At 33.6% G+C, this 14,722-nt stretch overlaps 1 protein-coding gene across 5 annotated transcripts in view; it reads right to left on the minus strand.

The window, feature by feature from the left end:
- The window catches only part of LOC130663777 (polypyrimidine tract-binding protein 2), a 142,689-nt gene that overhangs the window by 43,087 nt on the left and 84,880 nt on the right, over nt 1-14,722 (minus strand). For all 5 annotated transcript variants that reach the window (XM_057463223.1, XM_057463225.1, XM_057463221.1 and 2 more), the window contains exon 3: nt 4,951-5,055. In XM_057463223.1, the coding sequence (XP_057319206.1) occupies nt 4,951-5,055 (105 nt within the window). The remainder of the gene's footprint in view (nt 1-4,950; nt 5,056-14,722) is intronic.

Genomic DNA, 14,722 nt, shown 5'->3' on the forward strand with positions numbered 1-14,722 from the left:
ATCGGCAAAACGTCAATATGCATTACCCGACTCGTCGTTAAAGTCCAGCAACAGCACCAGTACCAGCATCACTGGCACTAACACCAGTTCTAGGATCAACACCAGCACCAGCATCAGTACCAGTACCAGTACCAGTACCAGCCACTATTGCAGCTCACTTTGTTCCAGTTCGTCCAGCAAACCATGACCAGTAAGCTCGTTCTACAATTCTTTTAACCATCACTCTTCTCTACTCTGCCACACAACAAATCCATTTATTCAATTAATGTTTATCTTTTTTATTTCTTCTCTAACCACCAGCTTATTCAACGTAACAATATTACATTAAATGCGGTCTTTGTTATTATTCAGGCAAGTTATTTTTATACTTAAACTCCAGACAGCTGTCTGACGCGCATGCAACGAACTTTAATAAAACTTCCCTAATGAATACGACATTTAACGTTATGTTAAAAAAATAAAAAGTTATAAGACCGACCAAATGTAATTATGAATGAGGAAAAACAAAAAGTATTAATAAATAAGGAAGAAAAAAGCACGAGATCGAATTACCTTTTTCAAGTTACAACGTTGTAGAAATATAGTATTATTTTTCCGTCTATTTTATTCCACCTCCGGCCATTTAATTCTTTACTACAGTATAATTGTTGGATCTCTCATATAATAGTATTGTTCATGAATAAAATTTTTCTTTTACCATTTTTTTAATGACTTTTATTTTTCTCCAGGTACTTTTTCTTCATTTATTTATTTTTTCTTTGTCTTCTCCATCTACTTCATCTACTTACAAATTTTCAGCTTTTATTTTTCTTCCTATCTATTATACTAAACTCTTAATACCGCGTACGTATAATTATTTACACAAAAGTAAATAAAAAAATATATATTGCAGTTCGTATGTACAGTTAACGTCTTAATCCCAAATACCAGAGATACATTTACACGATGTACAAACACTGTTTTACGTCCTCTTTGGCAGTTTGAACAGAGTAATACATCCCGCATTATATAACTAGACACAACAATGTGTGTAGAGTATGCACTGAAAATGCAAACTTTCCGTTAACTTATACCCCAAAGATAGTTGGACAAATTTCGAGATTTAAGTGTCACCTATAAAATCTTTAACGGGCCACAATAATCTTCTGAAGCATTGGCTCTGATACGATCATCATATCATCACAAATAACCGTAACCGGGTGAGGTAATATCACGCGTATATTATTTCAGACACGGATAATTGGACAATGGGAACTACAAACTACAATATAACTACCAGCAGTTCCCTCTATATATATATATATTTATAATACAAGTGTCTAATACCGGTCCTAACATAACGTAATTTCGAATGTAAGTTTAAATGACAAAATGAACCCTATCCGACAATAATAATCTAATACTGCAGTTATTGAGTCAGTCTATGTAACTACAGATAGTGTACAGATTGTATGTACACACAATACAGTGGAATTACATAAACTGCTGAGGGATTTTCTGTAGTTGAGCTTGAAAGTGATACACTGACAGATAAGACCGCGCAATTAATCACCTAAGCCACACGTTCTGTTCACGTACGCACCATCCCTAACTCTATTTATGGTTATATATATGTATATACCACATGATACAGTTTGAGTGAGAGTTTTATGTACCCACACCTGGACGTACAAACGAGACCGAGTTTGTTTGGCATTTCCCATGTCATGTGGGTACACTGGAGTCTGGAAAGTAGACTCGAGGCTTGTGCTTCATCAATAACCGTCGAGCTTCATACATTACACTGACTATATTTATACTCCGACACACTTTATTCTTACTTTTTTATTTAAAAATGTATAGGTGGATAGGAGATTAGCAGTGACCCTAACGTGACATTACACCGCATAATTGATTGACCAGGCTGTCAGCTATTTGCTTGGCATATAAAGAGTCATGATTTTAAAATTACATTCATCAGTTTCACATTTATTTTATTTATAAAAAATGAATTCTTTTTATTTAAATTCGGTTTTTTTATCCATTTTTTATTTCGGTGGGTGAGCAGAGGTTGTGACGATACCAAGTTTTGTGAATTTCAGTGTATACACGGTGAGATATTGTAGCGGAACATATTTTAGGTATCGATATAACTCAAATATTTGGGGAAAAGTTAATAAATCATTTTTATAGCAACTGCATCGCTAAATGGATAAGCTGACTAGCTGTTTGTTGAGGAAAAAATAATAAAAAAAAGGTATATTGATACGTCGAATACACTACGATGTGTTTGTAATCAATCAAAATCATATTTGCGTTCGGATTGTTGGCTTCTTTTTTATTGTTCTGCTAGTGGATAACTTTAATGAAACTGATTGAAAATGGATAAATGGTTGTTTTGCTATAAATATATATATGAATGAATGTATATAGATATGGATGGAGGTACAAATGCTCAACAACAACTCTAAACAAAATCATTAAACTGTAAATTCCGTAAATTAAGTTTTACGATTAATTACAACTCAATATTGAAAGCAGAGAGTTCGAATTGACGGCAGATTCAACGAAGAGTTGTAAATTAAATTTCAAATAAAAGAAAAGAGAGTAGGGGAGTGGAAAAAAAAGGTTTAATGAAATTTTATCTTTTCATTGACGATTTTGTTCTTTAAATAGACTAGAGTTAAACGTTGACCGTAGCAGCCGATAGCTGAAATCAGATAGGGGATCATTTACGTCTACTGAATAATTGAGTTGTTCTCGTTGATTATTTTTAGTTACTTCTTTATTTTACGATAAAATCGATAGAGTATAATTGGCTTATGGGAATAAATCGGGTCGTGTCTATTTCGCGACATCTATTGCTTTATTGGCTTTTCTCTTATAACCCAATTTGTTGGCCTTTAGTTTCAGCGATTATCAAACGAGAAAATCCACTGTAGATTTTCTCTCTTCATATACATATATAAGTATTCAAGTATATATATAAGTTAAATTAATAAAGATTAAAGATTATTTAATTTATTAAACTTGTTTAACAATTTGCATTTCGACAGCTTTATAAAAGTTGTTTGATTAAATCACATTTTCTCCTTATATTTCATATATTTTTTATCCTCAATAAATTTATTTTAATATTCAATTTGCTGAGAAATGAGAGATCCAATTTACGATTTTCTATTGATAAAATTATTTTTTTTTTTACTATAAAATATTATAGGAAATATTTTTTTGGTGTTTCTGGTCTCTCAATAGAGGTATAGATTTAATTTTATATCCGAGAAAGTAGTAAATTTCTAAGTAGAATCGATTGGATCCCCGCAACAAGATTTAAGTCAAAAAAACGTGAGTAGGCTGACAGTATCCTATTGTCGACGTCGTATGAATGCTCACCGACTATCGTGGGCACTTGGTATTCTTTATCAGCGGCCACTAATCCGGATAATGGGGAAACCAGGAGTAGGAACAGAAGGAGTAGAAGAAGAGTAAAGAGAAGGATGAGGAGAACATCCCTACTATCTGGCCTCCTTTTATGGTCTGCGAAAAGAGATGAACGTCTAATCTCTTTGAATTTGAAAACTCAACAAAGCCCATTCATCCGTGGGTAAGCTTAATCATTTGATCACCTATAATCAGCTTCACTACATTTACTTCGATTTCTCCAGCACTTTTGTAGGTTTATTGAAAAATTGTCTGTCTTGCACTTTTTATTTCGTTTATTTTATTCCATCATTTCAATTATCGATACCAATTATTATCACTATCAATTAATTACTTATTTATTCATGAGTATTTGAAGCAATAAATAAATTTTTAAATGTGAAGAAGAAGAAAAAAATATTGGGCACAGGATCAACGGCCGATATATCCCGTCGGTTGTATGGCAAATGACAAGCTCGGGCTCTGGAGCTTTTCCAATGATCGTTATTCAACTCCGAGGCTGTAGACCCCAAGAATTAATGGTCAGCGAGGTGTATATAGAGCCCAGAGCAGTCTTGAGAACTGCAAAATCGCTCGTGAATGACGATCACTTTCTCAGCAAAAATCAAAATATTATTTCGCTCATGTACTTTTTTTAGCTGAACAACTTTGTTATAAATTTTTTTTACGATAAATTTATCACTGCCTCGATGCCTTGAGTTTTATTATTTTCGCGTCTACAATAATAAAGTTCATCTAGATCTGAACCTTCCGAGGATTAAAAGATTAATAATAAAATAAATCTTAAAAGTGCATAATATAAAAACGATGAAATGAGTAACTGGCAGCGGAAAATGATTTGTTGGTAGTTGTAAAATAAGAGACAGCCATGAAATATTTAACGTAATGTTGCCCGAGTAAAATCGATCCAGAGCTTGAAATGATGTCTGTAAGTGAGCCATTTTAAACGTATTTGACTTAACTTTCTGGATATCTTATCCATTACTGTTTAACAGATGTTTCCATCAAAAGGTTACATTTATTTTCCTTCTGTCTTAATGTATATATAGACATATATAGTATACATTCCTGTAACGGAACTAATGGATAAATTATAAATAACTCTGATCTATCACATGACATTTATTCGATTGCTCCAAGTTTTATAGCGCCAACGGACTTGAGGATCTCAGAGTACTGGTTAAAGCTAAGAGACGGTACGGAATAAGTTTTAGTTAGTAGTTTAAGTCTCACGGCGTTGAAGTCGCTTAGTGGTTTGGGAGTTTCGAGTCTGGTCACGAGAAGAAAGCTCGAGGGACACGCGGTTTTGGTTATTCCAGAGCGGTCGTGTATCTGTTCTAACAAGTGATTAACGAGACAACCTCCCGAGTCTCAACTTTTAAACTGACTAACTCCATGTCCAAGGCTTATATCCCACGTAAAATATTAAACATACATCTATATATACATTTTTTTTACTCCGTGAGTTAATAGAAAAATAATAAATAAAATGATAAAACGGAAATGACTTTTTTTCTTTACGTCACTTACCTTTTTTGCATCATTATTGTTGTCAGTCGCGTGATGAGGTTGAGGACTCATCGATGCACCATTATTGACAGCACCACTTTGAGACAAGAGTTCATCACTTCCTCTCTGAAACACACACAATTGCGACGATATAATAAAAATTAAATAGTCATTCGAGTGCACACATCTTTTGTACACCGTATCATATATATACATAGATATAAATATAACTATAAATATATAAACAGAATAAAAAATATTATATTTTACTGGCCATCAATTTGCGTATGGAAAAATATACAACTCGACGACTACAGTCTGCTAAAGTAGTTTATGGAAATACTTCAACTAGAGTTTTGTTTATGGTAACATCAAATATATATGAGGTCATATGTCTGACACGTCTGGCATGTTACTTAAATTTATCAAAATACCGAGCATTAATTCATTACATATTCCTGGTATTCATTTTCCCACTACTTGACTACTCATTCACATTTCGTCTGTCAATAAATTCAATTCCAGTCTGAAAAGTTTTTATAATTCAAATACAATAATTAAATTTTAGAGAGAATAAAGTATTAATAGAATTTAAATAAAAAGCCGATTGGAAAATTTCAACGAAGTGACCTAGGGAATATTAGTTTGGTTGATTCGAAAAAATTTTAAGGATGAAGAAAAATATATTATTGAAGTGGAGATACAACGTAAGCTGAAAAAATAAGTTTAAAAGAAAGAAATATATGAATTAATTTATAGTTGGGAGGAAGAGAGTTAGTTAATAATTTAAATCGGCTACTTTTCAGTGGACTGTGAAAAGAAAACGTAGTGGGAAAACGGAAGTCTCTATGTCCCAAAAAGGAATAACAGATCAAAAGCACGGCTGAGGATTTGAGGCCGATGGCAAGGACGTTTGGATAAAGAAAAATTTACTATATATATGTATAAATATATATGTGGATTAATAATAATGATAATAATGCGGTAAAATAAGTAGGTAGGCTATGAAAAAAAAGTTATGAAACGGGACAGGAATGGCCTTCTCTTTACCTCAGCTCGGTAACTTTTTTGAGAGCAAAGCAAAGCGCCCATTTGAGATGCTAAAGAAATCCTAGGTCGAAGACCCCAATGTTGTCGTTGCTGAGCTTTGTCCGATACTTTCTACATGCATGGGTGATATTATATCAGAACTATTAGATGCACAAGCTCTTCAATCTTTTTACGATACTTCTTTGTATACCAATAAATCCTTTATTATAATTCTTCGGCATTAAATTTTCTTTCACAGTCGATTATTCATTTATTTCTTTCATACATACGATATTTTTTTTTTTTTTACCAATTATTTCAAGTATTACCACAACTTTAATTAATACATTCCAGTGGATTTAAAATTCTGTAATTAAAATTGAAATGTAACCAAATCCTTGTTTTCTCTCAGCCTGCGTTAATTTGACTAATTTTTTTCAAACATTTTTTTTTTAATTTCGAAATGTTTACTGCATAAATAAATAGCACAATCAATTGTAAATGTAAAGTTATATTTGATTAATTTTTACAAAAATATAAGAAGATTTGTTTTGCTTCGATAAATAAAAGCTTATTGTGCTGATGTTTAAGTTTATAGAGAGAACAAAACAGCCGACTTAGCTTTATACTAAAATGTGAATTTTATTTTCATGGAGTAGAAGTGATCCTTGCGCGTGGTTTGTCCAGCCAACTTGAAGAAGTCTTAAAGAGACGTCAGGATATAGGGTAGAGTTTTTGAGTGTGGGTAAAAGCTAAAGCAAAGTAAAGAAGATTTTCAGTACCGCAGACATGAGTTAATAATACATAGATCCACAAGAAATAAATAATACACGAGCCAGTGGTTATGGGTTTATACAGCCAATGCTGGATAATGGATGAAAAGTAGTACCGGTCACTCGTGCGAAAATACACAAGAAGTTTTCCAGGCGGGGTCTACTTAGAGAAGTGGAAACGCGTTCAATGGGAACTCAATAGGTTGGCTGGCTGGTTGGTTGTAGAAACGACCGAGACCAAAAGGAAAACGACCACAAGAACGATAAAGTCATATTTTCTGTACACAAGGACAACATCCAACAACATTTCGGTAGCTTCATAAAGAAGACAAGCTGAAGTAAAGAGAGCCAGCAATCGGGAAGAAGTTGGTTCTCTTACTTCAGTCGAGTCTTTTGGAAACTACGCTTTCGTCTTCTTGGTTCGAGAGGACGAAGAGTACCAACTTTACCACTTGAAAACGACAAGCACGACGACGTTCACTCGTTCACTTGGTCTTAATGGATTACAGCAGAAGAGTAAGGACTTTGAACGACCTAAAAATATTCAAAGAGTTGATGCTGCTGATAAAGCTTTGCCCACAAAGTGGTTAGTACCGCTAGCTATTGTACCACTCTCACTACCGTCGTGTACTTTAAACTAATTTAATTTAAACCTTTACTGTCCCGCCACTTTCTTTTTCATTCATTTTTCTTTCATAATAAAGTTGATGCAAACAAATTTCCTCAAGTTGTTAAAATTTACTATTTTAATAATAATAATAATCATACTCTGTAAAAAAAATAACGGAGTGAACGCGGATTAAAGGCAGAGCGGATGACTGTTTATTTATTTAATCCCTTTGGAGTAAAATTCACTCTTAAAAAAAGTTTATCTTAATATTAAAACTCCGAATAGGAGTGAATGCGGATTGAAGTAAAATCCAGATGACTCCAAAATCACGCTGCTAAATAACAAACTCCCTATTTACTCCTACGGTAAAATAACCAGTATCCGATCACTAAATGTACCTGAAGATCGGAACGTTTTTTACGTAACCAAAATGAAAATAATTCATGTAATTTTAATCTAAAGGTGACTTAAGGAGTAGTTGGGGGTGGCCTGCAATTATCGACTGACGTGCGAAACATTTCAGAAATCTAGATCCCGTAGATTTTCACTTTTTATTTCGTTTATTTATTTTAGTTCCACAAAAAACATTCCGATTTTCAATTACATGTCACTAATGTATTTGTAAATCTATATTTACTAAATTTGACTAAATATATATATACAAATACGTGGAGTGATTCGGTCACCAGTTCCATGATCGGGTGCTAGATTTTTTACCTTATGCGAAGTGATTGTTTTCGAAACTCCGGAACTCTGAGTCACGAAGTGAATTCGGATTTAAATAGAATCACTTCGAATTCACTCCTGATTCTTTACAGTGTAATAATAATAATAATAATAATAATCATCAAGAGCGTCTGATTGTTTGAAGTTGAACGTTTCATCTTTTTTATCGTTGTCGACTGTTACATACACATATTTTCCACACGTTGTGCTCTCTTACTAATGAGGATGTTATTATACAGAATAATTATGGTCTGTGAGTATCTAATGGCAAGGCTCTTCATTAACCAATGCTCGTTATTACGATGCGAACGATCCGTACATGAGAACGGTTATACGGTAAGCGTGCTGCAACATATACTGCACTAGAAACATCGAATAATGAAGACGCGTGATCAGTGCACGTGAAGTTTTGTGTTACACGGTGAATATATATAGTTACAAATGAATTTTAATAATATGAAAAATAATGCCTGTGATTGAAAATTAAATAGTGCATAGAATCTAAATTAGGCGTGATCATAATTTTATTAAAACAAAGTTTTGTCCTAGTTTTCTTGTCATTTATTAACTCACTTTTCCTGTTTTTTCTTTCTCATATGGTTTTATATGGATAAAGTTTTGTACATTTGTGTGATTTATTACGAAAACAGTACGTATGTTTCAGAAAGACGTCAAGACTCTGTATACAATTGACAAAGTTTTGCAATTGAAAATAATAAAAAAGTAAAATGAACATTTACGTACACGCATGTTGGATAAAAACAATGTTTACTCAGTGGAAAAAGTTTTCTTTAGTACAAGTAAATGCAAGTTTATATACTCTTCAACGACTTGTGTCGTCATGGTTGGCTCCTTGAACACGGTTCTTCCGTTGTTCTTCTGTCATTATTTTCTCATCTCTTGTGCCTCTTTAACGTCATCCATTCCGCTGTTTTACTTTTATTTTATCTCCCACTTTTTTAAAAACTTATTATTATGGTTTTTTTTCACCCGAACCCTTGAACTCCTCAAGACTTTGGTAAACTTCCAACTGAATTTTCAAAAAGACACGTATCAAGTCAAGTGAACGTAGTTAATCGGTATTTTACTATCTTGCTTAAAAGTTAACAGAGTTTGTGTACTCTCGGTGCTTTTAAAAAAATAATTTTAAGCATAGACTTGTAAATTATTTCGGCCAACACAAAACGTAAAATAAAATAAAGATGGAAAAAACAGAAATATATATTTCATGTCGAGTCTTTTGCGCTCTAATTATTTTTCCCCTTTTAGTACACACGAAATGTCAAACAAATATAAGTTAAAATATGTATATATAACAAAAATGAAAAAAAAATAAACGACCTCAATAGCAAGTGTACTATGATTCAATTTTGAAATTTTTAAAAAACGATCAATACTTTAGAAAACCCGAGTACTACCTACGGAAAATTTCCATAAACTCTTTTACCAACTTGGAATAGCAAAAGTTTTTTTCATATGTACATATATACATCCATATATATTTTTTCGTTACTTAAACAGTAAATATTTATTTTCGATATTTCTCAGGTTCTCGAAGTGAGTCGCGTCGTCACTCAGTCTGCTGTTGTTTACTGTTATAAAATTCATCGACCCCCATTTCTATCCTGCACACAAATCCATCCATACATACATACACCCACATGTACATATATAATAGTATGAGAACTCAAACAAGATCCGAAGCTTTCAAAAACGCGTATCGCCGTCGCTAGTATCCCCCTGGCAATTCCGGCGTCATGGAGTCAACACTACTCAACTTCATGAATTTCAAATTTTTCTAAACATCGCTCGCCCGTTTGTTCGTTCGTTGGTTATATTCACTCGCTTGCTCGCCCGCGAGACCCAAGAAGCGCGAGTGCACGAAAAAACCGGCTCAGATAGAGTGAGAAAATGAAAAATAAAATAACTAAGTAAGCAAGCAAGCAAGCAAGCATACAACCACCCGGGATAAGAATAAGAATAAAGTGAATAAGACGCGAAATGATGTTGCGTGGATGACTCGTTTCACGTCTATATAGTTGATACTTTAACTCTGTATGTACTCGTCTCTCCCCATCTTTCTTCCTGTGCCAACAAAACTCTCGACACACACACCCTCCACAGGGGACCCGAGTTAAATCTACGCTCTCACTCGCATTATATACATCTATATATCTTTTCTCTCCGCCTTTTCCCGAGCATTATACCTAGACTCCTGCACAAGTTATTTGGAAGCTTTAAATTTATCTCACACCGACAAGATAAAAGAATCCACGGCGCGCACAATATGCCTGGTATACACTGACACACACAGGATATTTACATTCGATGATGATCTTTCAAAATTGTCGACGCTGTTGCCGCGTCAAGACAGCCCATGATTGAAACACTCTATAATTTAATTACACAATTATCAGGTGTGTCTTCTCCGTATTATTATTATTATATCTCTCGTGGTTTCTCACTTGCATTTCTCGCGTCTTTACAGTGATCATCATTACTTTATAGTCTATGTAGATATATATGTATATATATATATATTTGTATACAACAATCTCTAGTTAGCTCAACGGAGTAATTTTCATTTGCGGTACTCGAGACTTGGTTAATTAGGTTGACGAATAAGGTCGGAAATACGTGAAATTGCTAAGCTAGAAATTCCTTTGTCTCTACAGCGAATGAATATACTAGCTTACTACAAGTACGAGTGCAACTACAACTACAACTACAATAATAACAACAGCACCGAGTACAAGCCTGTTCGACAATAGCAGAAAATATCAAAAGAACATAAATCAAAGCGAAAGACGAAACCAAAATAAAGTTGGCTCAATGTACACATGGTTGATGCTGATGCCACTGGTGCGGGTGATGCTGATGTGGATTCGCGATCGATCAGTTATAAAAGAGCAGGAAGCTTCGTGTCCTCCAATGGTACACACGGGGGTGGTTGGTTAGCAGGGTAAACGTTACCGTGTTTAACCACAATACTGCCCCTGCTGTCCTTCTGTACACATCATACGTGCATCTGATGCTCTCTGGTTGGCTCTATACCTTTTATTATTGTTATTTATTTATAATGATAAAATGTGATATTGATTAAACGTTGACGTAACGCTGAGGCTTATTATATAGAAGGTAAATTTACTGGGATGTAATAGAAATTTGAACTAACACCCTAACGTGACGGGATCACGCTGGCGCTCAAAAGAAAACAAAGACAACGAGGGTTGAAATGCTCAACTGTAGGTTATTTGGCAGGCGATTCCCGAAATACGACGTAGATAAGGGTTTTATCTGCTATTCCGAGGGATATAACTTGTTAGATTACTCTCTGACAACTTACATACTATTGGTGCTAAATTAAAAATAAATTATTGTCTCTATTTTCTTTGTCTGTTAAATGGAATTATTATTTCTAATAACTTGAGCTGTCAACTGTAAGGGAAAATATTATATATATTTGCTTTTATGAGTTTTATTCACGAAAAAAAACTATATATCTGTATAGGGCAGAACAGGGTACCACCAAAATTTGTAAAAAAATGTTTTTTCCAATTTTTTCAAAAATCGAGTGTCAGTCGAAAAATGTTAATGACTTTTGTTTTCTGATAAAAACTATTAAAAATTCTTTTTTCTTCTAAATTACTTATAAAAAAATTTAATTTAATCAAATTTATTTAATATCCACGTACCTGAAGATCGGAACATTTTTCGCGGGACGAAAATAAAAAAAAAGAAATGAGAAGTAAACAATCTACTAGATTTAGATTTCGTAAATGTTTCGCACGTTACACGAAAATTACAGGCCACCCCCAACTACTCCGGAAGTCGCCATTAGACACGAATTTCATGAATTATTTTCATTTTCGTTGTGTGAAAATAATTCATGACATTTGTGTCTAATGGCGACTTAAGGGGTAGTTGGAAGCGCCCTGACATTTTTGGCTGACGTGCGAAACATTTCCGAATTCTAGATCCATTAAATTTTTTACTTTTCATTTCTTTTTTCTTATTTTCGTTCCGCGAAAAACGTTCCGATCTTCAGGTACATTAATATCCAGAAAATTTTTTTTTCACCTTTTTAGGGGGTATCCCATTTTGCCCGCAAGAATTAAAATTAATTCTACTTTGAATATCATTAAAAAAAAAATTTAGCGTATTTGAGTTTTTGAAAACTTAGTATTTCCTTAAGTACTCCGTTTTGTCCCCCCCCCCTCCCTAATATATAACGGAAATATATATTTTTTTATTGGCAGTAATGTGGATAATTTGTTACCGAACATCAAGTAGGTGAGATGTGTTGGTTGATCGCAGCAACACAGGAAACAGTTTGCGAATCGTGTAGTTAATTGAACTATTATTCTTGTAAACAGAATGTCATAAATGTTGTCGAGTGTATATAGAAGGCAGGTAATCATAGTTTAGGCTACAAGAGAGGAACAACAAACGGGCTACCATGACAAAGACGACAACAGGGTCAAGTTTAATGTATATTTTGGCTAGTGGGTGTGTGCTAAGGGTTGTTTGTGTGTGTGTACATACAAACATGACATGTATGTGTGCGCGAGTGTGTTATGTTCCAAAGTAAGTTATGATGTTGATGATGTCCTACAGCTACTCCTGATAAATTTATTTTTATTTTAGTTTTTACAAATATATATAGATATATAGTTTGTATAAAACTTGAAATTGATATTATATTTTTATATTAAACTTTGTAAAACTGCTAATCTTTAACGCTATCACGTATTTCACTCGATCAATGTTTTCTTCGCTAGGAAAAGTTTTTATTGAACTAAGGTAAGAAAATATATAGTACTTATACTTAATAATAATTATATTTATTAAAAAATATTGGAATGTCACGAAAAAAATGTAAAAGTGACAAGATATTATGTAACTGAAGATCGGAACGTTTTTCGTGAAACGAAAATAAAAAACATAACGAATAGTAAAAAATCTACTGGATCTAAATTTTTGAAATGTCTCGCATACGCGCTCATATGTCAGCTGGAAATTGCAGGCCACTCCTAACTACCCCTTCACTAGTCAAATTACATAAATTTTTCATTTGCGTTGCGTGAAAAACGTTCCGTTCTTCGGGTACATAAGATATTTCAATAAAAAAAATTGAGAAGTATAAAATATGATGGATGTATTGTTCGAGAGAAAAATAAATAATGTTGTATGTAAATGTGTGTACATAAACTTGATAATAGTCTCATAAAAATATATTTATTAATGATTTAACTGACAAGAAGGATAATGTTTATTGATATGAAACGGTAGGGAAATACATTTGGATATGGAAGTTAGGATATATAAAGATTTATGATCGCAAAAACAGTGCATTATCGAGACGGAAAATGGAATATATGGAGGTAAGAGGAGGGAAGAGGGTACCGGCATATGTCGGTCGGCAACCCGAATCATCGCGAGTTAGAGGTAGACGGGGATGGGTACAAAAAATAAAAAAAAAGTTTAAAAAAGAGAAAGAGAACTAGTGAGTGTGGTAGGATCTACGAGTGCCACGAGAGAAGTAAATCAAATTTAAAAATCCCACGGCGCACGAATGTGCCCGTGGTCGCCCGTCAATTTTATATACTACTGCCGAGTGTACTTCTCACACTGGTAATTATTTTAGCTTCGCTCTCTTTTCAAACATAAAAAAATAATGTTATAAAAATACGATGAATTTTTTATAAAAATCCATAAAAATGAAAATAATAATGACGATATTAAAGTGAATGAATGAATGGAAGAACAAAAAAAATATACAAATAAATGGATGTGATGGATATTTGAGCCATCGATGGATCCATCAATTAATGTCAACACTGGTAACATTGGTTGCAGTGCTATCAGCATCTGCCATATAAAAAGTGTCATTTCCAAAAAGCTTTCAACTTTTATTTTTCATTTAATGCTAAATATTTTATATTTTTAATGCTATTGTTGTATAAAAAGTAAAATTGTTTTTTCCGTATTAACAACCTCGTCAAATATGTTTTTAGAAGCAACTTCCCCTCATAGTCGGTCGTATTACTGGAAAGAAGGAGTTGACACAAGAGAGTAACGTAATTAAGATAATAGTTTTACATTACACGACATTGGATCCCAATTGTTTATTTTTTATAAAAATATAATTACTAAATAATTTTGAAAAAAAAAAAAAGTTTTTAATGACTAGGAAAAATGAATTTTTATTTTTTGATGACGATAATAAATTATAGGGTTTTAAAATAATTATTTTGCAGTAACGAAAATGTGGGAAACGTTGACGGAGGAATAAGAAGATTAGCTCTGGATATTAAAGAGTGAAAAAGTAAGTTAATCCAAAAGCTATCTCGCGGAATAGTTATATATATGTAGGCGGTGTGTTGAGCTGGCGAGAAGTACGACGACGAGGAGTTAGTAGACGGAGAGATGGAGATGATGCTGAAGATGAAGGTGGAGGGTACAGAGATGGAGATAGAGATAGAAATAGAGGGTTGGCTGGTGTGAAATTTCACGACACTCGATACCCACGACCTCGTCGCCGACTCATCCAATATTTACTCGGCTCGACCCATTGAATATTCTCTCACAGTACATTCCGAGTACACCGGTATTACTCGACGGTAGTTGTCGGTTTGATGCTGCTTCTGCCGGC

This window comes from Microplitis mediator, chromosome 2 (assembly GCF_029852145.1).
Source record: "Microplitis mediator isolate UGA2020A chromosome 2, iyMicMedi2.1, whole genome shotgun sequence".
NCBI classification, from domain to species: domain Eukaryota; kingdom Metazoa; phylum Arthropoda; class Insecta; order Hymenoptera; family Braconidae; genus Microplitis; species Microplitis mediator.